At 43.9% G+C, this 22,755-nt stretch overlaps 1 protein-coding gene across 1 annotated transcript in view; it reads left to right on the forward strand.

Moving 5' to 3' along the window:
* The window catches only part of LOC103798856 (receptor tyrosine-protein kinase erbB-4-like), a gene marked incomplete at its 5' end in the record, with an annotated part of 29,398 nt that extends 9,960 nt beyond the window's left edge, over positions 1–19,438 (forward strand). Inside the window, 4 exons of the mRNA XM_009071137.1 lie at positions 188–358; positions 15,248–15,295; positions 16,186–16,477; positions 19,002–19,438. Of these exons, the coding sequence (XP_009069385.1) occupies positions 188–358; positions 15,248–15,295; positions 16,186–16,477; positions 19,002–19,438 (948 nt within the window). The remainder of the gene's footprint in view (positions 1–187; positions 359–15,247; positions 15,296–16,185; positions 16,478–19,001) is intronic.
* Positions 19,439–22,755: the final 3,317 nt, after the last annotated feature.

The following is a 22,755-nucleotide window of genomic DNA, read 5'->3' on the forward strand; positions in this document are numbered from 1 at the left end:
CCTTTCTGTCATCATATTCCCAGTAAAAAACATTCAGAATAAATGATGTGGTTGTGGTGCTTTAGCACAAACAAAGCAGCGTGTGTGGTCCCTGCAGCCTGGCTGCCAGGGCATGAAGAAGGCTGAAGTTCTCAGGGAAATTAATCCATCTTTTGACATTTTTCCTCTCTCAATAAAACCTATTTAGGGAGATGACCGTATGAAGCTCCCAAGCCCAAATGACAGCAAGTTCTTTCAAAACCTTCTCGATGAGGAAGACCTGGAAGATATGATGGATGCTGAAGAGTATCTTGTTCCTCAAGCCTTTAACATCCCTCCTCCCATCTACACCTCCAGGACAAGAATTGATTCCAACAGGGTAAGAGCAAACTCTGACAGAAAATCCTGGTTATTATAAAAGCACAGGTGGAGATTTAAGTACACCAATCAGGCACAGGCCAGAGCTGCCTTGGGAATTAAAAGCTCCCCTTGTAAGGAGAGTGGTTATAAAAATGTTGTCAGTGGATTCCCTGTTCATTGTGCCTCAGTGAATTCTAAATTAATAGCTCAGCCTTGAGTGAAAAAAGGCTCAACTTGAGCTGCCTGTCCTGAAAGCACAGCTGAGGCTTGTGAAGTCAAGCAGTGTTGTTTCTCCACTGTGAACTGTCCTGGCCAGGAAGTGCTCAGCCTTGATGCTCCCATCCCTGCAATCGTCTTGCCTTGACAGGGCTGGCACTGATGTAACTGAGGGCAGCTGGAATATATAGATAATGCTGCTTTTGTGTCTGGAGCCAGATTTCAGACCCAGCCTCTTTTCCTGTTTGTATGTGACGCTTTCAAGGCTGTCCTTCATGAGCGTGTGTTTCTGCTGAGCACATCACAGGTACTAGCACATCCATCTCTGTAATGTCCCTGTCAGGGGAGGAAATGTTCATTTTTGCAAGGGGAGCTGAGGCACAGAGAGTATTCAGGTGGAATTCAGCTCACATAACTCTTAACCATCAAAAGGCTCTTAACCATCAAAACGATAGGGATATAATCTAAGCTCTTCATCTAGACTTCATTTTATGCAATTAGAGTAGCATGGGTACACCCAATGGGTGGTTATTGCTGCCTGCCTTGGACATTTACAGCAGGATATGTTCTGGAGGTGTCTTTCTCTATCCACTGACTGCTGGCAGCTGCAGAGCAGTCTCAGAGCTGGTGTGTGAGCTGTGGTGAGTTGGATCCTGTACTACATGCCTCTGCCTCAGTGCTACGGGGCCCTGCTACAGGTGGGCAGCCGAGTTCAGGTTTCTGGAATTTGTTTTCACTCCTCAATAGCCTGCCCACAGCTCTGACCTCTGCCTGTTCCTGCACTTGGCTCCATCCTTCTAACAGTTTAGGTGCCAACCTTTCTCACAAAACTAAGAGATGTCGTTACTAGTGTGAGGGCATTCGCAGCAGATGTATTTAGTAATTAGGGACTTGTTTGGTTTCTCACCATGCTCCTTTTAGTGGAAAGTCACAGTTGAAATACTAAGTGTAGTCTCATTGAAATATTGGTGTTTATTCCTCATGGTTTAGAGACCTTTTGGATCCTTAGCTGAGGTAGTGCCAAATTCACACCCTGGTGTGAACAGATTTCATCATGTGAGACAGGGAAGAGCTAACTAAAGGAGCCAAGAGTGTGTAAACTGAGTTGGTGCTCAACTCTGATCATACACTGCTTGAACTTTCTTAGCCTCTCCTGAGAAAATCAATGCTTTTCTGGAATAAGGGAGACAAAATCTGATCTTAAATAATAGTCACTCCTTAAGGAAATTGCTACTGTTTTGAAGGCAAGGAGACTAGAGAGGTCTTCAGAAGAGGCTGGGTTGTAGTCCCCCCAGCTAAGCTGGATTCACATAGCATTCTGCTGCATCACTGGAAGGCAGTGAAGGGGGGGTGATGTGTGACTTGGCAATAAGCAAGAAAGTTTTTATGGCAACAGGAGCTAATTTTAAGAGTTGATGTTGATCTGAAATAAGTCAGTTTTACTCCCAGCTGTCTCTGAAGAGGTTCTGTTTCCTTTGCTGCTAGCTTCTGAGAAAAGAAGTAAATTACAACAGTTACCTTTCAAAGGTACTCACTGTCACCCTGATGTAAACCACTATAGCTTAGCTTGACATGGTGAGCACTGCCATTTACACCAACATAGGGTGAGAGAGCAGAGTCTGACCTATAATGTTAGTTATATTCATCTCACTCCCACACTTCCTGAAAACACTGATGCATATTCAAAGGAGAAAGGATTAGTAGGAAAATGTATTTGCCTTTTCAGCAGTTCCTTTTGCCCTCTGTCTTTGGTACCAGCTGAGCAGAGGAGTCCACTGGAGTTGAGGGAATTAATTCCAACAAAAATTCTAGAGTAAATAATCTGAAAGATTTATTGCAAATGTGTTGTTTGGGCAGCCAACATGCTCAGTGGGATATTCATGGAAAGCAAACACGGGTGTTTATCATGATTATGATTATTATTATTGTTGTTATTACATGAAAATTGAAGTAACATTCTCACAGCCTTTTCCCAACGTTAAACCACACTGCGGCATCCGCTTACAAACATGATCCCTTGAAGTCAGCAGAGCTGCAGGAAGAGACCCTGGGCCTTATTTTCACCACACAAAGAGGCTCCCTCACATCCTTGATGTGACATCTCCTCTCTAGAGCTCACAACTTCCCATGTTGGTTTGAGATGTGATCTTGTATCACTAAAGTCAGAGGGAGCTTTGCTTTGCAATTCAATTTAATGACAGTAGCAAGACTGTACCTTCCTTTCAGTAACTCCTACTGCTGGGAATTTTTGTCTGGCATCATACGACAGCCTTAACACTTAAACAAATCTGGAATTACCCTTTGCCAGAATTTTTCAGTTTGTGAGCCAAACTGTCTGAGCTCTCAGAGGGGTTAGCTGGGGGAAAGATAGCTTGCACCCAGCTCTGTATTTTTGCACCCCTTCAGTCTTTATAGTGTTTTTCTTTATTGTAGGAGCCTCTTCATAGAGGGCTCATTTTTAAGGCCCAAAGAAGATAAACCAGCTGATTTATAGTAGCACTTGCTCCTATCACTGGTGACCAACTCCTGTTGCTGACAGGATTGCCAGCAGATTTTTGATGCTTGTCCAGTGTCTCAGATGAGCTTTGGTGTCAGCTCTGTTCATTAACAATTCTACATCCCCTAAACATAGTGCTAGTCCTGACATACAGTTGGGTACACCTGGATTGCAGGAAAGCCACAGCACCATGTTGCTGAAGGATCTTGAGTCCAAGCTGAAAGCCCTGTAGCATCATAGCACTCTGCTTTCCTTTGCACAGAGATTTTTTCTGGAGGTAGTACATTTGTTTCCTCTCTTTGCAGAAAGCTACATGCTTGTCTCTTGTTTTTGTGAAGCACTCAGGTTCTTGGTACATTAGCTGTTCTTTCAGTGAAGATTCATGTTGATTTAAACAAAACACACATTAGCTCCTTTAAGGTAACAGTGCATCTGCTGCGCATAGTTCAGTACAGATGGATGTCAGCTACAGGAATCACATGGAATTGAAATGTTGTCAGAGCTCTCTATCTGCAGTTGTCTGATTCTGTCTTGGTGTTTCCTTTGGATAGTTTGTGATTTATGCTCATATAGTGTAGAGCATATTAATATTGCACAAACTCATTATGGTGCTGCTGCAGCCATAGACACCAAACAAATTGATACAGCTTAGGTAGTTTGTGTTCACTGTGTCTGGCAAATTAAATTTTATGGTGAGGTTGTGAGGCAATTTGGTGAAGGAAAATGCACAGACAAGAACTACATGGTCTTTGTGTAATTTTCAGAGATCAGAAGCATGAAAGACACTGTATTTCCCATCTTAGTTGTTCCAATGGCAGTTTTACTGGAGAAGGAGTCAGTAATATGATAGCAGAGCATTGTGCTCCTTCTCTGGGTGCATTGTGCTGACAGCTTTAGTTCAGTGCTTCAGCTGTAGAACTCCATGGGGGACAGAGGTCTGCAGGAAGAAAGCAGGGAGATCATGAGTCTTCTCACACTTTGGCTTTGAAGTCAGGGAATGAAGGAAGAGCAGGAGCATTTACTTTTTCAGGGAAGCTCTGAAGTTTCTCTAGGATGCTCCCAGACCTAAATCCTTGCAGCTCATTGCCTGGGAGAGGCACCACTGGATGAGGTTTGCATACAACACGGTCTGCCTTCTGCTTCCCAAGTGAAGAAGAAAGCTATATTTGGATGTGAATTAATAGCATAGAGCTGCAGGCCATGGAAAGAAACCTAGAAAGAGGGAAGCCTTTCAGGGAGTTTCCAGCTCCCCGGGAAGTGTCATCCTTTTTCCTCCAGGGATTACGGAGATTTATGAAGCTGCAAGGCTCAGACACAGCTTCAGCATTTCCATCACACTCTCACTGGCTTCTTGCTAGCTGGTCCTTGGGCCTTGTGCTGCCAGGAGCAGAAGCCTGCACACGCTTTGGCCCGTAACAGTGTTATGAAGTCCAGCCAAAGACTGATGCAGCTTTTAAATAAAAATTAGCATCCTAAGCTAAATTGAATTCTTTCATTGGAACTGAAACTCTTCAGTTGCAATTTTGGCTCTTTGGCTTTTTCCAGTTTTTATTTTCCACTGTCTAGAGATACTCTAGAAATATGAAGTTTCAGAAGCTCTGTGCTTCTGAGAGATAAGCTGAATCCTCAGCAGTGTTTCCATGAGCACAGGACCCCAGCTAGCGCTTGAGTGTCCTACATTCACATCCATTAGATGATTCATTCAGGTATTTGTAATGAGCACTGTCCTGTGTGTGCAGAGATAATACTAATACAGAAAGCACTCTGTGTACCCCATGATGCTTTTTGCTCTAAATCCTTGGCTAATTCCTGATGAAAACTGTCTTGCCGATACTGTCCCTGTAATTTTATTCCATATGCTGTATATCATGGAAGCACCTGCCAACCCTGCAATTAAATATCAAGCTGGTTTTTTCAGAAGTGTCTAATCCATATGTCCAGGGAGACTATCCTGCTTGGCTAAAGCAGGCTGTGAAAGTCAGTTTGCAGTTCTCTGAGCAGTATCTGGTATGCCATTGCAGCAATCCTGGTGCAGCCTTAGGTCTGGTAGTGTTGTATTGCTGAACATCTGGATCTGTCTGTGTATGAAAAGATTATCCAGAGAGAAACCAGGCAAGAAGCTGTCTTTATGATTAATTTGTTCTGGTTTCTAAGTTTGAAAGGTAACCATTTTCAAATCACGAGGTAACAAAGAAGATGGTTGTTAGTGATTTTCAGATGTGTTTCACATCACCGTGGTGTATGGCAACTTTCCTTCCACAGCTTATCATGGACAATAGGGACTGTTCACACAGCGGGATCACTACCAGAGTTAAGTGGCTTTTCTTAGATTTTTAAATAACAGGGCTGAATTTCTTAGGCACCTGCCTGCAGTGCTCCAGTGGTAGAAGATCAGATCTGAGGTCTAATATGATGACTTTTGCATACTGAAATACAGCATACTGTAAGCACTGCTGTCTTCAGTTCCAGGTGGAAGGAGGGATTTTGGAGAGCAGTCAGAATTTGGAGGAGCACTTCCCAGAGTGGCAACACAGCTGAGCTAGTATAAGAGGTACTGTCACTGCAGGTGGGGAGAGCCAACAATTGCTTATAGCATCCTTTCCTTTTGGCACAGCAGGCAGCAGGAGGGAGTCATGATTTGACCATGATTCTTCTTGTGTCTAGGGCTTTAGTAGCACCCTGTCCCCATTTCTTTATCTCTAAGAAAAGGCAGTTAAATGCTCCTGCCCAAGCTCTCAAGGTAAGTTATTCCTCCAGGTGTGTCCTGGCCACCTGTGACTGATGGCAGTAAAACTGCTTCATCCTAAAGTCAATACAAAATTTGTGTGAAGTGATCTCCAGGGTAAATGGGGCCATTGCAAGCATTTTGGCAGAGCATAGGCTAGAGTCTTGTCTCTTAATTTCTGCGTCAAGTGCAGAAATTCCATTTGAGGTGGAGTTTGACTTTTAGAAAGATTGTCTTGATTGTATCAGGTGGAAAATACAGCATGGTATAGAAAAGTCTCACTGGGCAGTTAATGCTGACTCTTAGCAGGGTTAGATCCTGTTCTTGTTCACCATGCATCCTTTTTTGGGCTAGATTTAAGGAGCTGCCAGTTATCAGAAATCTCTGGACATCATGGGGTATTTCTCAGGGATGTCCTGTGCAGGGCCAGGAATTGGAGTCGATGATCCTTGTGGGTTCCTTCCAGCTCAGGATATTCTATGATTCTTCTGCTTTAGGAGCTGAGCAGGATAGTACTATTTGTACATGTTTGCTGTTAAATGGTGACAACACTGATGCCTTCCCTTTGTTTCATTTGTCTGTGGTGTTTGCCATCCCTTCTGCTTCTGCAGTATCTTCCTAAAAATAATATGACCAAAACTTCCCTTAAACTTGATACTTGTTGCTGCAGTCTGTCAGGTTGTGGTCTTCTTTAGTGACTTCTATCCCATTTCTTCGTTTCTCCTGAAAAGTTACTCAAAAACTTTCTGAAAATCCTAGTAGTCATTTTTTTGCCTTTCTACTGGACTCTGTCACTTCCTCATGCAAATGTGGCAATGAAATCTCCAGTGCCAGAATAGATGATCTTGCAAATTAGCTAGACATTGATTTAAAGCATTTCATAATGTTTCAGATGATTACACTGATGTCAACTCTGTATTAGCTCTCTTGATTCTTGAAAACCTGCATGATTAGTTAGGGAAGTTTGTATGAAGCCATTCGGTGTGTTTTTTGTTAAATGCTGCATTTTGTGCATTTTCCTATTAGAGTCTAGACAACTGGCTGCATTTACTGCCTTCAGAACTTTAGGGTAATTCAGGAAGCCCCACCAAGCTCTCTTTCAAGATCTTAAATTCCCATTTTCTGCTTTCCTAAGTTTTAATGGCATCCTGGTGGTAGGAGGCTCCTCTGCCTTTTACATTAGGCAGTACTCAGTAGCTATTACTGTTTGGTTGGTGTCTGACAGACCATCACAAATGTTTTACCTGCTGTAACTTTTTTCTTCTGGGAAATTCTTCTGTATCTGTTTCCAGTCTTTGTTGGAAGCATGGACAGCACCAGGCCATCTGTGTCCATGCAAAGCAGGAGATGAACCCAGACTAATACTGGTCAGCCTAATTTCATTGCTCAGGATAAAGAAGTAGTGAGAATAAACATGTGAAAATGCTCTGTAAAATACATTCCATGAAAAATTATTTCAGTCTTAATAATTTACATGAAAAAGGAAAACCTCTCACAAAGTATGTATATTTAGAGCAGGAGTATTTAAACACCTTTTTTAAATGTGCTAAGTTTCCCAGAGGAAAAAGGAAGAAAATTCATATGGAGGACTCAAACAGAATAGATGATGCCTGGCTCTTCACAGAGAATACTTTGAAAGTGCTTTATGGCAATTAGTCTCTTGCTTTGCAGCCATCCCAGCTAAAATCAATGGTGTCTCTCAAGGAGTAAGCCCTTCTCACCCTGAACTGATTATGAGGACCAACTTGTCAAATAGCCACATGGCTTTGCAGGTCAAGTGCCTTATAGCAGGAATTTCTTAATGCTTTAGTTATTTTCTGTTACATTCAGGCTCCTGAATTCAGGTATATCAATTCAGAGTCAGACTTTCCTAAAGTGTTGGGTAGTGTTTTGATTTCTACAGATTTAATATGTATTTAATGACAAATCACCACTTCACAGTACTTTGTTCAAGTTAATGCTTGGTGGAAGAGTCTGTAGCTGTATATTACTTCAAACCTTGATGCATGACATGTAAATTCATTGAGCTTTAATATAAACTGGTTTAAAATCAGGCAGCATCTGCTTAATCCATGAATAGCTGCTGGCTGTGTTAACAGTCAAGAGAGCTCACAGCTGATCCATTTTCTTTTCTCTCCTGAAAAGAGAAAGTCAATAGATATAAAGAGAGTAAGTAATAAATATTTCTACACTGCACTGATGAGGCATTCTTGGAAAACAGCAAGCTAAACAACTCTGCATAATTCAGTAGATGGAAAAGTGGACTGAGAGTCAGGAAATAATTATGAGAGCTGGGAGAAAAATTTCCTTCTGTGACTAGATGTGAAGCAGAAATTGTGAGTGGAAAATATCCATTTGTGAGGAATCATATTTGTGATTTTCTTAAAATAATAAAAGCACCTGAAAATACAAGGGGCTGTGATTTGGAAGTGCACCTGGTGCTCCAGGGAGTTGTCATGTAAACACCCATCTGCCCACGATGGTTGGGGGCCCTGGGGCAGGGAGTGCCTCCCACCGTGTCCCACAGCAGTGGGACCCTGGGATAATGCTTGGGGTGTGAGGTGGCAAGAGGATCCAGAGCATCCTGTGCCAAATACTATACTTTCTAAACACACATGCAATGGACTTAAATGCCAGCAGAACCTAAAATGCCCTTTGTTAACCAGAGTAAAGTCTGTCTTTCATGTTAAATGCTGCAGTAGGGGAGGGGAAAATAATTCTCAAAGCTATAAAAAGACTCTCCAAAAGATGCAGTGGGGAGAAGTGGGAGGAGGCACAGATGAAGTTTGGATTTAGAATGTTAAAAAATGATTATTTTATCCAAATCAGCTGGATGGTTAGTTCTTTTAGAGTATTATTGTCACCAGAACCTCAGCCCTGCTCTAAATCAACTCAGCATTTCATCAAGAAGCCTATTCTCTGCTATAAGAGACCAAGAGTGCACAATTATGGGTTTCTTTTCCCCCTTGCATAATAAAATTGGGAGATTATCATCAAGTTTCTATTCAGATTTTAGGAAGGCTTTTTTATTTTATTTTTAAAACCCATCTTTGTCTGTAAGAGCTCCCTGTTCGGGCCAGCATGCTGTAATGATTACTGCTGTAAAGGCTTCAGTGGAGATGTGCTCTATTTCATTCTCAATGAGGGTTGATGGCATTTTGAGAGGCTCAGAATATCCTTTGATTACTGTATAAAACAGGCTGGGGAAGATGGCAGTGCAGCATGTGCATAGGAGGGGGCTGCTGCTCCCAGTGTCGCTCATCAACTTTCTTTTGTGCCTTTTTTTTTTCTTGTCTTCCATGTCATAATCACAAATCATGGCCATGTTGTGGTTTTAGTCCCCTTCCTCCATCCTTTCCCTGTTTTGGGATTTGAAGTTTGAGATTTGTACAGAAAAGGAGCTTCTGCTGCTCCTGTGTTTTGGACAGATGCTGCAGCATATGAGCAGGAGCAGTGCCTTGACCCTTCTCTCCCACAGGGAATTGTTAGAACAGCTAGAAAATGGTAGGCTGTCCCTTCCAAACTTGTGGGGAATTGGCCCAGTTTTAGAAGATGCCATTTACTGTAAAGCATCTTGGAGAGTGTGTTGAAAAAGGAGAGATGGAAAGCTAGTCATGGGTGACAGTTAGGATATAGGAGTCAAGGAGCTTGAAAGGGAAAGATAGACCCATGCAAGCTGTCTCTCCTGTCTGACACGGTGCGTTAACACAAAATAATAGGGAAAAGGAATATTTTTGCATCTTCATTCTAGTGTCAAGCTTAGATCAAACTGCATATTGTGGCAGCTGAAATCTGTTTTCCAGCCCTTCTGAAGGTCAGAAGGATGAAGGTTTCTAAGGTCTGGAGTACAGAGGTGTTTCCAGAGAAAGCTTTTGATGCCATACAGCAGGAGAATGTTTTTATTCCCAGCCCAGGTATAGGAGACGAGCCTGTGGAAAAGCATTTCACCTTGTTTCCCTGTCAGCATGCCTGGATACTGGGGTTTGTGGTCAAATTGTGCATCTCTTAAGAGGTTATTCTCATTGGTGATCCTGTCATCTTTGACTCCTCTACATAGTTTATGTCTGGTATTTTCCAGTAACAGCACAGGAAATGCTCTGTGCAGTGTATAGGTATGCTGTTTCCCATACCACTACGCCAAGATTGTTAGGCATGATTTGTTTGTGATATATGCCATTTAATGTTCACAGTCCGGACTAAATTAGTCCTAGAAGGCTGTATTCAGATTTGGGTATCCCACTGCATATGGACTGTGCTAAGAGAGTTTATAAGTCTGGAATCAGGCAGCTGTTAGGAGAGAAAACTGTGTAAGAGAAAGTTTGACTCCTCTGAAGTTATGAAGTCAGTACTGACCTGAACCCAGGTGTCCAGTGAAACATCCATACTGATTTTCAACAAGTCAGGGATGTCTTAAACCCACCATACTGCCAGGACATGGTCTGGTGTGTCCAGCTGATACAGACAGCCTGCAGGAACTCAGTTAGAGCTCAGGCTGCCTGCAAACCTTACCTGTCCTCAGGCTCACAACAACCAGAAAACACTCAGGTACAGAAAAGACTTATTCATTGTTTCTTCTATTTATTCTTTTCCCTCACTGATATAAACTGGATGTTTTGTGTCTTGATTGTAGAAGAAGCAGTTGTTAGAGACCGGAGCAAACACTTAACACAGGACAGTGCTTACATTGTTTTCTATACTTGTGATCAACATTCATGGTAAAATGTGCAGACGCATCCTGAGAAAGGGTAATGCTGGAAGAGGGACTAGGATGTCATCGTATCCCATAAAGATTCATTGATCCCAGATGGGTCTTTATGGCCACTGAACTAGGGGAATGGTAAATAGTTGCTTAGCTACTGCCCACAACCTGTGTGTGTTATTCCTGCCTTTTATTTTTGTTGTTGAATAATAGTCTCTCTGTGGAAAAATGTATGTCCTGTCTTGTTATATTAACTCAGGTGGACCACACTGCTGCTTGTGTGTCTGGAATAGGTGATGTAAGAGGTGAAGAAACACACATCCCAAACCAGTTTCAGAGGATGTATATCTCCAGCACACTGTGATTGTTTTTCTGTGACCTGAAATGCTGCAGGATGCCAGCAATGACCTGCACCTGTCAAGACATGATACTTGGCAATGATGCTGATGGGAACTTTTCTCCACAGTCCTGGAGGAAAGTCCCAGTGGGCAATGGAGTTTCCTTAAACAAGGTCAGGAGCCCAGGCTGAACAGAAGAGAGAGCATGAGGAATGCCAGACTTGTATCATGTGCTACGAGCTGTAGGGACAGATATGCTTGACCTGTAATGGCCCAGGGAGGTGTGTAAACATTTCTTTTTATATGCAGCCCTGCTCTGTGCAGGGGCTGGGACCAGAAACCCCCAGAGGTCTGCAAAGCCTTCTAGCTATTACTATACAAACAGCATTTCACTTCTGTTTAGCATCACACAGCAATCTCCTGGTGCACGTTTTTTCTTCCCTTTGATTTTCGTCTCAGACTTGTTTGCTGGGGGCTGTCTAGAGCAGGGCAGGGTAAGCTGTTAGTTCTGTGGTCAGAGGGAAGTAGAACTGCGCCTGAGCAGAGGTGGATGTTCTCCTGGGGTGGTCTTTCATATTTGAATTTCAGTTCAGATCAGTTGTAAATACCAGGCTGCTCCCTTGGAACATAGCTGGAATTTGCTCAGGGCTGGCGGGACAGCTCTGTGTTGTGTGCTCTGCCTGCAGCCCCACCAGAGCATCCTAGACGTTATTCCGATCCACTCACATAAATCATCTGTCCTTCCTAGAGTACTGCTGGAATTTTAGTGCTTCCAGCAAGATCTGCTCAGCCTGGTGTCCTCTGAATGCTGCACTTTGGTGACTTGAGCCTGGATCCTTCCTTGGTTTGAAATCAGGCAAACAATTTCCAGGGGAAGGAGGAAAGGGAGTTCTTTCTAGGAGCACAGAACCCAGAACTGAACTGGTACAAAGAAGTGTTTCAGAACTTGATCTAAACAGATAATCATTGAGTTGCCTGAGGCATGGACCATGAGATGCCCCTGAACAGTGAGGAGCATCCCAGTGAGAAGGTGGAAGTGTTTTGCTCCTGCTTTATGGTTTGGTGCTTTTTGCGGGAGAGCAAAAGGGAGTTGGGTTTCATACAGATAGGAGCAGCATCAGAATAGGTTCAAATGTGTGCATATGAGTACATTGATGTTGCCTTGCCTTTAGTGAAGAAAAATCTTTCAGTCCCGTGATCTTAGCAGGCTGCTTCAGAACAAGAAACAGCAATAATTATGCAACCCTATCAAATGTGTGTGAACATCTTGATGGGTGACAAGGAAAACCAGCTCTGCAGCAGCACGGGGGCTGTTGGGAGTCTGTGCTAGCCAGCAGAGCTTGGGGTTCCCAGATCATGCTGTAAGTAAAGCTTTGTTTATTTCTGTTTGCAGATAGCCCTATACCACTCACAGCCCCACAGCAGCACCACATCACTGAGTATCTTCAGCATTTCTTCCACCTGAAAACATGCTGTGGGTGCAGCTCTGAAGGCACCTGTGGTCAGCTGGGGTGGGATGAGCTATGGCACAGGCAGCAGAAGGAGCATAGCTCTGGATGCCATGCTCAGGCATGACACTAGGCCCAAATGAAAAGAGACAAGGCAGAGGCATATTCACAGAGCTACATAAATATGAGTGGCAGGACCCAACGAGGCTTTGATTTCATTACAGTTTAACACGCAGCCAGAAAATATTATGTCCCTGCTATAAAGGAGGAGATATTTACCTTTGGGAGATTTTAGAAGCAAGGAATTGGAAAATGAAATTAATGAATAGAAAGCAATAACACAAGCCAATATTCACAAAAGTGTTATTTACTGCTCTTTTATCAAGGCTCATTTTACACAAACGTTAGCAGTCATAATAGCTGATGTGTGTCACTGGTATTTCATACCAGAGGGCCTCTGAAAAGACTTTAGGGTACATTTTCTTGGGTTTCATCATTTCTCCCTCTTGTCATATTTTTGCCTAAAATTCAATCATATGGTATAAAGAATGAAATCTTGGGCATTTCTGTTGAGGGCTGCTCATGGGGAGTTAAAAAAGAGAGGTTCCTTCTGGAACATGCTGAGAGTTTCAGTGTCCATGGATGTGTGCTCTCCACAACTAAGGGATATAACACATATTAGACTATCAAAGGCAAGGGATTATTGATTTATTTTATTTTATTTTTTTTAGTATGCAAGTTGAGACTTTTTGAGTAGACTGATGTGGCGAGCTCTTTGAGCAACCAGCCTCTGAATCTCTGCCCATCTCAACAAGCTAGAGATGATAATTCAGGTGAGATTTTCAGGACTGGAAATCAAAAAACCTAGAGCTTCTCAGCAAAAGAACATCAGCTCTTTTTTTTTTCAAGATGGTATTTAAGATGCAAAAGCAACAACCCCAAAAAATCATCAACAAAATAAATTGGACTGCACATACAAAACAAGCTATTTAAGTTTTACCTGGTCAAATTCAAATCTATTTTCTTCTTACAGTGTGATTCATGTCCTAACCAGTAAGATTTGTCTGGGGGTAGTTATCTTGGAAGCCTACAAAATTGTGACCTCAGATTGCAATTAGCAAGCAATTTAAGGACATTTAAACAATTATATTACATTTTCAGCCCTACTAAATGGCACCACAGCTGTTTTCTTTGCCTCCTTTTTCATAGAACAGTGGCCACAGGGTATTAACTCATGGGGAAAAGCAGTAAAGAAGTAAAAAAACATGCAGACAGCAGTGGTTTGGAGAAAAGCCATGTGTAAGGTTCTGTGTTAGGGGTGTTGCAAGACAGCTATGTTTAGTACAGAGCTAAAGGGGAGGCATGAAAAACCACTGTTATTGTGATCTTAGTTGGCAGATCACTGACTGGGAAGGGTCTTGTCAGCAAAAATAGCAATAAATGCATTAATGCCAGTCCATTCACTCCTCACATCTTGGGACAAGGCTATGCTAAGAGGGTCTGTTATTATGTTGTTAGAGTTGCAGAGTGTGTATTTAAATGTTAGAGTCACAGCCAAGAAGATTCAAAGATGAAATGGTGGGTTTAGCCTTGTGGGCTGAGGATGGAGCAATGTATGCCCACAGACACATAATGTGGCCATTCTAACAGTGCTTTTGTAAGCTGCTGCTAATCATCTAAACATTTACTGGTGCAGAGGAGCACAGCCCTGTGTGCAAAGTCAAGCCTGTTGACAAAATACTTGCTTTTCTAAGTTACCCTAAGAGAACACTGAGAGCTGTGAACTGAAAGGACTTCAAGACAGCTCTGTCTTTCTTCAGCCAGGATCAATGAAGCACAAGTGGAAGTTCATGGGACTGCCTGTGTGAAAATAGAGATGTAAATGAAAGGTGTGTAACACAGCATGGTGTAGTACAGGATAGGAAAGGAGTGCTTACAGTCACTGCTTTAGTGTCTGTGAATAGCAGCCAGTAGCCAACTCCAATCCCCTGTACATAGCACTAATAGAGCATTGCCACAGCTCTTTTCACTGCTGCAGTCTGGTGGGCTGCAGCCACCTTGGAAGACAAAGGAAGGAAACCCCCTCTTCAGTCTCATGGCCTGCAGGTGCACGGGAAGGCTGTTGAGAGCTTTACAAGGAGGGTAGAGGATTCCCAACACAGCTTTGGATTCCTCGCTGTTATGAGAGTCAACTCTCTCTAGATTCCACTTTGTATTCCTTCTCTGGATCCTACCTGTAATCATCAGTTTGCATAAAAGTTCACCACCTTCCATGGACCATTGTTTACTACTTACCTGTCTTCAGTCTTCTCCATCTTTTAGGAGTAGTTGGAAAGCTGGCCTGAATTACAGTAAATATGAGATCAGAGGGCAAGGCAAAGGCAGGTTAAGTTCTCTGCAGTGCAGTGTCTTGTAGCCATCTGTAGGGCTTCCAAGTAGCATCTGGCAGGCTCCGGGGATGGTTTTTTGTCCATTTGTCTAACACATTCTGTATTGTAACCTGTCACTGCCCATGTGTCATTATAAGTGGACTATAAATCTCTACGGAGTTCTGAGGGAATTTGACATCTGAAATCAGAACTTCTCTGTTTTCTGAGGTGTTGGTTGATTGAAGGGACCTTCCCAAATGTCCCAAACAAGCCTTTTGCACAGGACTGCCAAGTTACAGGCTCACTGCACAGTCTGTATCCAGCTGTGTACTCATGTCTGTTCCTTTAAAAAAGGAACCTCCGGTAAAGTGTCTTCTGTTCCTTCTTCTGTTAGGGCCTTCACTTATGGTGTGATCAGTAGCTCTTCCTAAGACTGTTGAGGCACACAGCTAGGGGTGAGACATTTGCCATGATTGAATTCTTTAAATTTTGGATCCAGTTAGGAAATCTGACTGATGTGCATGTTTCTCCCCATTAGCTCATATGGCTCATGTGACTTGTTTCATTCATGTGACCTCTTGTTATGTATCCATCATCCATTTTTCTTTCCTATTAGAGTGAAATCGGACACAGCCCTCCTCCTGCCTACACCCCTATGTCAGGAGTAAGTATTTGACATTCAGCCTTCATCCTTTAGGTTTTCCTTCTTCCTTCACTATGTATTTTCTGTTTCAACCCCCTTTTTTTCCTGCATAAAGCCAACAGGGAATGAAGTGTATATATAAGCAGTCATATAGTCAAGATCTCCACACTCAGACTGGACTTGTGTGCAAACTCTATGGACTCACACCCAAGCCAACTTTTCTTGAAAAAGCATTGAAGTAACAGGCTTGGATGAATCTGTACATTTTCCCTTCCCACCTCTGGGTCATGATGTTGAAATCTCCTTGCAGGCTCTTGCTGACAAGCAAAATGGTAGGTTGACTCAAACCATTGAGTTGAGGAGCCAATACAAACACAGTTCACCAGTCTGAAATGCACTTCCTGACAGACTTATACAGGGTGTGGGTGACTGTCATTCTCATCTCAGGACACCCTGTATGTCCCCCAAGAATTAACAGAGTTCAGAGATAATAACAGCCTCTATCCCCAGTCAGAAGGAGTTTTCCCTAACATGAGGTTTAAGGGTTTTGGTCAGAAATCAGGGGAGGTTGCCAGAGTAATAAAAGAGGAGATACTCTGCCTCTTGCAGCTGTGTATATCCAACCTCCACATGCCTAGTAGGAGACAAGTTCTCCTGCCCCATTTCTAGCCCCCTTTCCAGCATTGAGCATCACTGGGCAGACAGATGGTTTGCTGGTCCAGAACAGAGCCTGTGCTGCTGGTGATCCCATAGTGCTGGAAGTGCAGGATGGACAAGGCTTCACCCGCTCAGTGAAACACAGCACTGAGCAAGTGTGGCAGGAAAGGCACAGAAGCCACAGTGATAACTTGCTGTTGAAACTTCTCCCCTTGGGAGCCTCCTTTCCCATACTGTCTTCTCTTTTCCAACAGAACCAGTTTGTGTACCGAGATGGTGGCTACACTGCTGAGGTGCCAATGCCATACAGAGCTCCAGGCTGCATAATACCAGAAGCCCCAGTTGCTCAAGGGGCCACGGCAGAGATCTTTGAAGACACTTGCTGTAATGGCACACTGCGAAAGCAAGTGGCAACCCTGGCAAAAGAGGACAGCAGCACCCAGAGGTACAGCGCTGATCCCACGGTCTTCATACCCGAGCGGGTCGTCCGCGGAGAACTGGATGAGGATGGGTACATGACACCAATGCGAGACAAACCTAAAACAGGTAAACAATTGTTTTTCCAGAGAAGCTCCTGGTCTAGTCTGTCTGCACTCTCTCTCTCTTTGTACATCAGCAGCTTTTCACCAAAAATGGTTTTAGTTACCCAGCAAGGTTGAAATATTCTGACTAGGTTAATAGTTCTTTGAATGCGGATTTGGTCTTCTTTCCTCAATTTTCTACTTAAATAGCTCAAATGTGCCAATATGCCAAGTTTAGTAATTCCTCCTTTCACTTTTTTTTTTCTGGGAAATAATGAGACGAATGGAAAAAAAGCCATAGCCCTTCTTATCCAAACACAAATCTTGAGTTACTTCCAAGAAAAGGATCTATCTTTGGCCAGGCATAGTCCCCACTTTGCTTTGCTTATTGATCTTCTTTATTTTCATGGCATTGTGCTTGGTAAATGTCATCTTGAACCTATCACAGAACCAATACACACAGTTGGCATTTTATACCCAAGAGGAGTTTAGGATTGAAAGAACAAGATGTGCTTTAGAGAGACCATCACTGCAAGGTGAAGATTGCCTTGATCTGTGCCAGCTCAGCGCTCTGCACTTCCCAGTTTGCCATCATCCATTCCTTCCTTTTTAAATAGTGACAGCAGTCATTTAGATGTAAGGGGATGTGTCATTACTAATTTGCTTTCAAACCTTTGCATTAGCTTTGAAGAAATTAATTAATGCAAATGTAAATGCCAAGTCACTAGTGTGTTTGCTAAGAATCTGGAAGCCACTTATCCTTTGCGTTACATGGTGGGAATGGAGGGAGCCCTGGGACTTGACCCAAGGCAGTAGCAATTGTGGGAGTGCACTCATGGCCCTGCACTTCAGCAACCTCCTTTGCAGGGAGCATGTGAGCCCACACACATGTTGACATACAGGTGCACCCCAGAGTTCTGCAGGATCGGGTGCTACCTGAGCCCTCGGGGATGTGGCAGTAGCAGCTCAGGAGAAAGCACCTCCTTCCTGACTCTCTGGACACAGATGCCAGGGTTATCATATTGTGGCCACGTGCTGTGTGCTCTCTGTCAGCTGCAGGGTGCAAATCAAAGCACTGCTTGGCTGTCACTGCTAAATAGTATATGTTTCCACTATGCTTTTGGTGCAGGCACATGTGCCTTTTCGCCTCAAATTCAGTGGCATTTTAGCTGCGTGTTCAAAGGTATTCACTGGGTCCTGAACTTTTGCCTTCAATAGCTTCAGCCCTGTCCTGGTTAAAACCAGAGCTGAAGTGAGGACCATGACCACCTTGTGCCAAAAGGCAGGGCCTGGCAGGACTCTGTGTGGAGGTGTCTGAAGAGCCCTTGACCAGCACTGTGCTGCTGGGAATGGAGGTCTTGTGTTGGCATCCTGTGTGGCACAGGCAGGCTGAGACCATCCCTCACTCATGGATGTGGCATGGAGAACCTGGTTTGTAAGGAGGTGAAAGGCAGAATTGATACTGGAAGTGGATTTGTTCTGGTCATTTCCAGCCTTGAGTAAACTGGATGCTTTGACATACCTTGCTGTGGGGCTCCCACCCCCAGTCACTCTTGTCCCTGTGTCCATGCCAATGTCCAAGCCATTCCCTTTGCAGCACACTTGCAAGTGTGCGTGACCTCCCACTGCCCAGGCTGATTGAGACTTTCTGTCCTGCAGGGAGACCTCATCACACACAGTGCAGGACATGGCACTCGAGGAATCCACTGTTCTGTGACCTGTGACCATGGGAGAGCACTTAGTTAAGCACATTTAACCCAGGACAGCCAACCTCTTACATTTCTCTTCCCTCCCCACCTCCTATCTGGCTTTTCATGCAAGCTCCATATGCCTTAAAACCTTTCTGCAATTCAGCTACAATTTTTTTTTTGTGTTAATCCACAGCAAGTCATCTGCAGCAACAGTAACCTGCTCCAAGTCCTGTTGTGGAGCTGATGTAAGGCTCACTCATACTCTTTCCAGGGCTCATTTGAATAATTTTTTTCATTATACTTCGAGGCCCTTTGTCCTTCAGGGATGGAAGGTTTTTAATCAGGCAAATTGTTCTGTTAGAAATGAAGCTGTCTTGGAAGTTAGCCCTCGGGGATGGGTTTTGTGCAGAGAGGCTTAACTAAGATTTCTATAGAGTTTTCTGGATGGAAAGACTGCAGAGCAGAGGGTTTGCTGATGGGTCCAAGGTTGCACAGAGAGTCAGCAGCAGAGGCAGAAGTCAGTTGGTTGTGTTTGGCTCTGTAGATCATATGGTGAGAAGTCCAGGATAGTACATGGGCTATGGCTCAGTGGAAGCTGTAGTTTAGTTGACCAGTGGGTTTGATGAATCAGTTTGTCTTCCAAGATCTCAGTTTTAACCCATATTGCCTGTTAATTTGTAAATTCTTTACTTTTTGCAAGTGTGCATTCAACACAATTGGCTTCTGAGCCCATCTGGAGTTCTAGGAATGTCTGGTATGGAGGTTACACTAGTCCAAGCGCTACTTCTGATCATGTGACAGTTGTTACATGAATGGATTACTCCCTGTCTTGGCTGATTTATTTTTATCTTCCCTTAGATTACCTGAACCCAGTGGAAGAGAACCCATTTGTTTCCCGACGAAAGAATGGAGATCTCCAAGCCGTGGACAACCCAGAGTACCACAACGCTCCGAACGGGCAGCCCAAAGCAGAGGATGAGTACGTAAATGAGCCATTGTACCTCAACACTTTTGCAAACACCTTGGAAAATGCTGAGTACCTGAAGAACAATTTGCCAGAGAAAGCCAAGAAGGCCTTTGACAACCCAGACTACTGGAACCACAGCCTGCCCCCACGAAGCACTCTCCAGCACCCGGACTACCTGCAAGAGTACAGCACAAAATACTTTTACAAACAGAATGGACGGATCCGGCCCATTGTGGCAGAGAATCCTGAATACCTCTCCGAGTTCTCCCTGAAGCCTGGCACTGTGCTGCCCCCGCCGCCCTACAGACACCGAAACACAGTGGTGTAGTGGCTGTGGTCTCACAGAAGTGGAAAGGCAACCCCTTCTAGCTGCCTCACTCTTTCTTTCTTGCTTTCCTTTTCTCTCTCTCCCTGTCCTCCTTCCCTTCCACCCCACCCTTTCTTCCTCCTTTCCTCCCTGTCTTTCTCCCACGAGCTTCCTCTTCTTGCCAGTTCACCCATTTTTGATATTTCTAAGTGAAAGGATGTCTTGGAGTTGGTTGCAGATTGGGTTGGGATCCTGGAAGGAAGGAATAAAAGAGACTGAAAGAAGGCATGTACAGCCTGGCATTTCTCACTCTCCGCAGATCCAGCGGGTCGGACACTCCGAGCAGCCAGTTGGTAGCAGGAAAGGCCAGTGGCAGTGTTGCCTGCTGTCAAGCTCGTTCTCAGTCATTCAGCCAGACACTGTAAGGAAAGCCACAGAGAGGCTGATTCTTTCGGCAGGAACTGATGAGAGTCTGTACAGCATTCCTGGAAATCTCCATGCAGTTTCCATCAGGGTGAAAAATGGACAATTTTTATATCCTGTGTGATAGCATAGTAATTGAGATTGAGAATCCAATTTCTTTCTCTAACACTTTCTATCCCAGCAACTGAAAATGGCTAACGTGGCTTTTCATAAACATTCAGATCTTCATTGTGGCTTTCCAAGAAATGATGATGTGACTCCCATATACAGCTAAACCCTTCTTCTGAGCCACACCATGATTTTGTGCCAATTCCCAACCACAGACACTCCCGCTCAGAACTGGTACATGACACCATCATTTTTGTTTATGTGCCAACACGACAAACACTTGAAACACAAAACCCCTTGCAGAAGAGAGTAACAAAGCCAGGCCTCCAACATGTTCTTTTTGAAGCTAAAAACCAGGCTGAGAAACCAAGATTTGTATGTCAAAAGCTTTGCTTTCCTGTTTTATACCTGCTGACTATAAACACCCCAAAAGACCTACACTAATTCTTCCCTCATTTTCTTCCTCATGAAGGGACTTGGGGATGCTGTGAGGCAACACTGAGGACAAGATGGAGAACTGGAGAGTTTGATAGAGGTCATGGAATCTGCTGGGTGTTCTGTGGGGTGGTGGTGGGAAGGGTCCTTTAAACTGGAAGACAGACACTGGACCGGAGAAAACGCACATAGCAGTTCACTGGAAAGTTAGTTTGCACTTAAGCTCTGATTTTATTTGAACTGTTTTCTGGATTTTGAATGAAGCAATATGGAAGTGACCAGCAAAATACAAAATAATAATTTTAAATTTAAAAAAAATAAATTATATGTAAAGGATGACTGTGGAAATGCCAAAATGAAGCAAATCAAGTCTTTGGAACAATGTCTGCCAGTTCTGAGAGGCTGATGCATTCACTGCTTCAGAGAATACAGTGACAGAGCAGCCAGCTCATACTGCTGCCATGTGAAGGACAGCAGGGCAAACCCTGAAGGTATCAGAGCAGGCAAATGTCCTGCTCTGATTTGCAGCACAGTATGGAATACGTTTTTTTCTAAAAGGAGGATTACTCTGGCACAGAAGACAGTGCATATGAGGTTTGAGAAGTCAAAATGTGCATGACTCACAGAGCTTTCTGTCAAAAATGTAAATAAGTATGAGTCAGTCTCCTTGCACTTAGTTCTGCTTTCATCAACCTCATTTTTTAGGTAGACACCCCCACCCCACCCCCTAGCCTGCTCCTCTTTGGAAATCTCTTTCAGCCAGAGTTATGGATGTTTTTAGCAACCTGAGGCAGATGGAGCTGGGAAGGGAGAGGTAAGGGCCAGAGACACCGATGGCTTGCTCCTGACACATCAAGACCCATGTGTGTAAAAGCATTTGTGTTCCTATTTCCCACCAAAAATCTTAAGGGACTGTTAAGTTCTTTGAAGATCTGCCTGTCTCTGTCCATCAAGGCTTTTTAAAGGGGAAGATGCAATACCTGATGGATGGCAAACGTGGGTGACACAACAGTGTTTCAGTTTATGCACGTCATTACTGTTAGAGTTGTGATCTTTGGGGTTACCTAACCTGGCAACAAACCCAGCAACAACCAGTGGTCTGGAAATAGCATCACCCTCCTCCAAATTCCTGCTCTCCCAACAGCTTGCCACCTTTAATCTTAGGGAATCAGAGAAAGGAGTATGAAACAAGCAATAGTTACTCAAGGCTTGATGACTGAAGGTCAAAGGTGTGAAGAGGTTTCAAACCTTGGTTGGTGGTTGTCCTTGTAGATGGAAAGCAAACTGTGTGAGATCACAAGGCTGGTTCAGCCAATGACCTGATTCTGCATCAGGTGTGTCCAGGCCAGCTCGAACCAGCTGCAGATGATACACCTGTAAACCGAGTACATAGCTGAAGGGTCTGAAAACAGCAAGAACAGGTAGAGATCGTTGAGCTGTTAGAAGGAGATGTTGGGTTAAGTGGTACTAAGGTGGTTTCTGGTGGCAGAACTGAATGGCCAGCAGATCACTGACTTGGAATAGATAGTTACAATCCTGTATCTGAGAGGCTGTGCCTCTTCTGGTGCCCTCCCATAGCTCCTCACCATTTTGGCAGGAGACGGGGCAGGCATTGGACAGGGGCTGGGGTACAGAGGGGGGGCATGAGGTCCTGGAGGCACTGCTCCAAGGAAGGTTTGCCTGTGGTAGTGCTCATAGGGTGTCATCTGATGCACGGGCAAAGGCGTGCCAGGCTGGGACACAGCTGCCAAGCTGCCTGGGGACAAAGCCCAGCACAGATTTATGGATGTCCTGTTTCCATGCTGCAGCAGCCTGGGTTACCATAGGTAAGGAGAAGGGGTTGATTTGTCCCTGAACAAGTCTTCTAGCAGAGTAACTCCTAATGGAGAAAAAATAATATAAAATCCTGGCACAGCTCACAGATTTGAATTCAGAGGTGCACTCAAAGGCTGCTGGGGCAGAGGCACACACGCCTCCAGAGCCAGGCGGGATGGTGATGGGATGTAGCTGCTAATGCAAGGTGAGGCCTCTGTGTTCCTCTGGAAATGAAGTAGTGCCAGTGTTGGAAACAAGCCCATGGAATAATCCAAATGTAAATAATAGTGGGGTTTAACAACTTAACCTTTTATTTCTTACAAAACTTGAATTATTTATTCATTTTATTTGTTGACTGTGGGTGTGATAGAATATATTAAGTAGCATGGAAATGCAGAGGTTCCTGGAAGTGAGGCAGCAGGAAGGCTGTGATGGGAGCTGGGTCTGGAATAGCAGAAGGCAGGCAGAGGGTTAATGAACACAATGATTTGTGATGAGGGAAAGAAAACTCCACATACTGCAGTTTCACAAATGAGCTTTTTTATTTGCTGAGCTTC

This window comes from Acanthisitta chloris, unplaced genomic scaffold (assembly GCF_000695815.1).
Source record: "Acanthisitta chloris isolate BGI_N310 unplaced genomic scaffold, ASM69581v1 scaffold35373, whole genome shotgun sequence".
NCBI lineage: Eukaryota > Metazoa > Chordata > Aves > Passeriformes > Acanthisittidae > Acanthisitta > Acanthisitta chloris.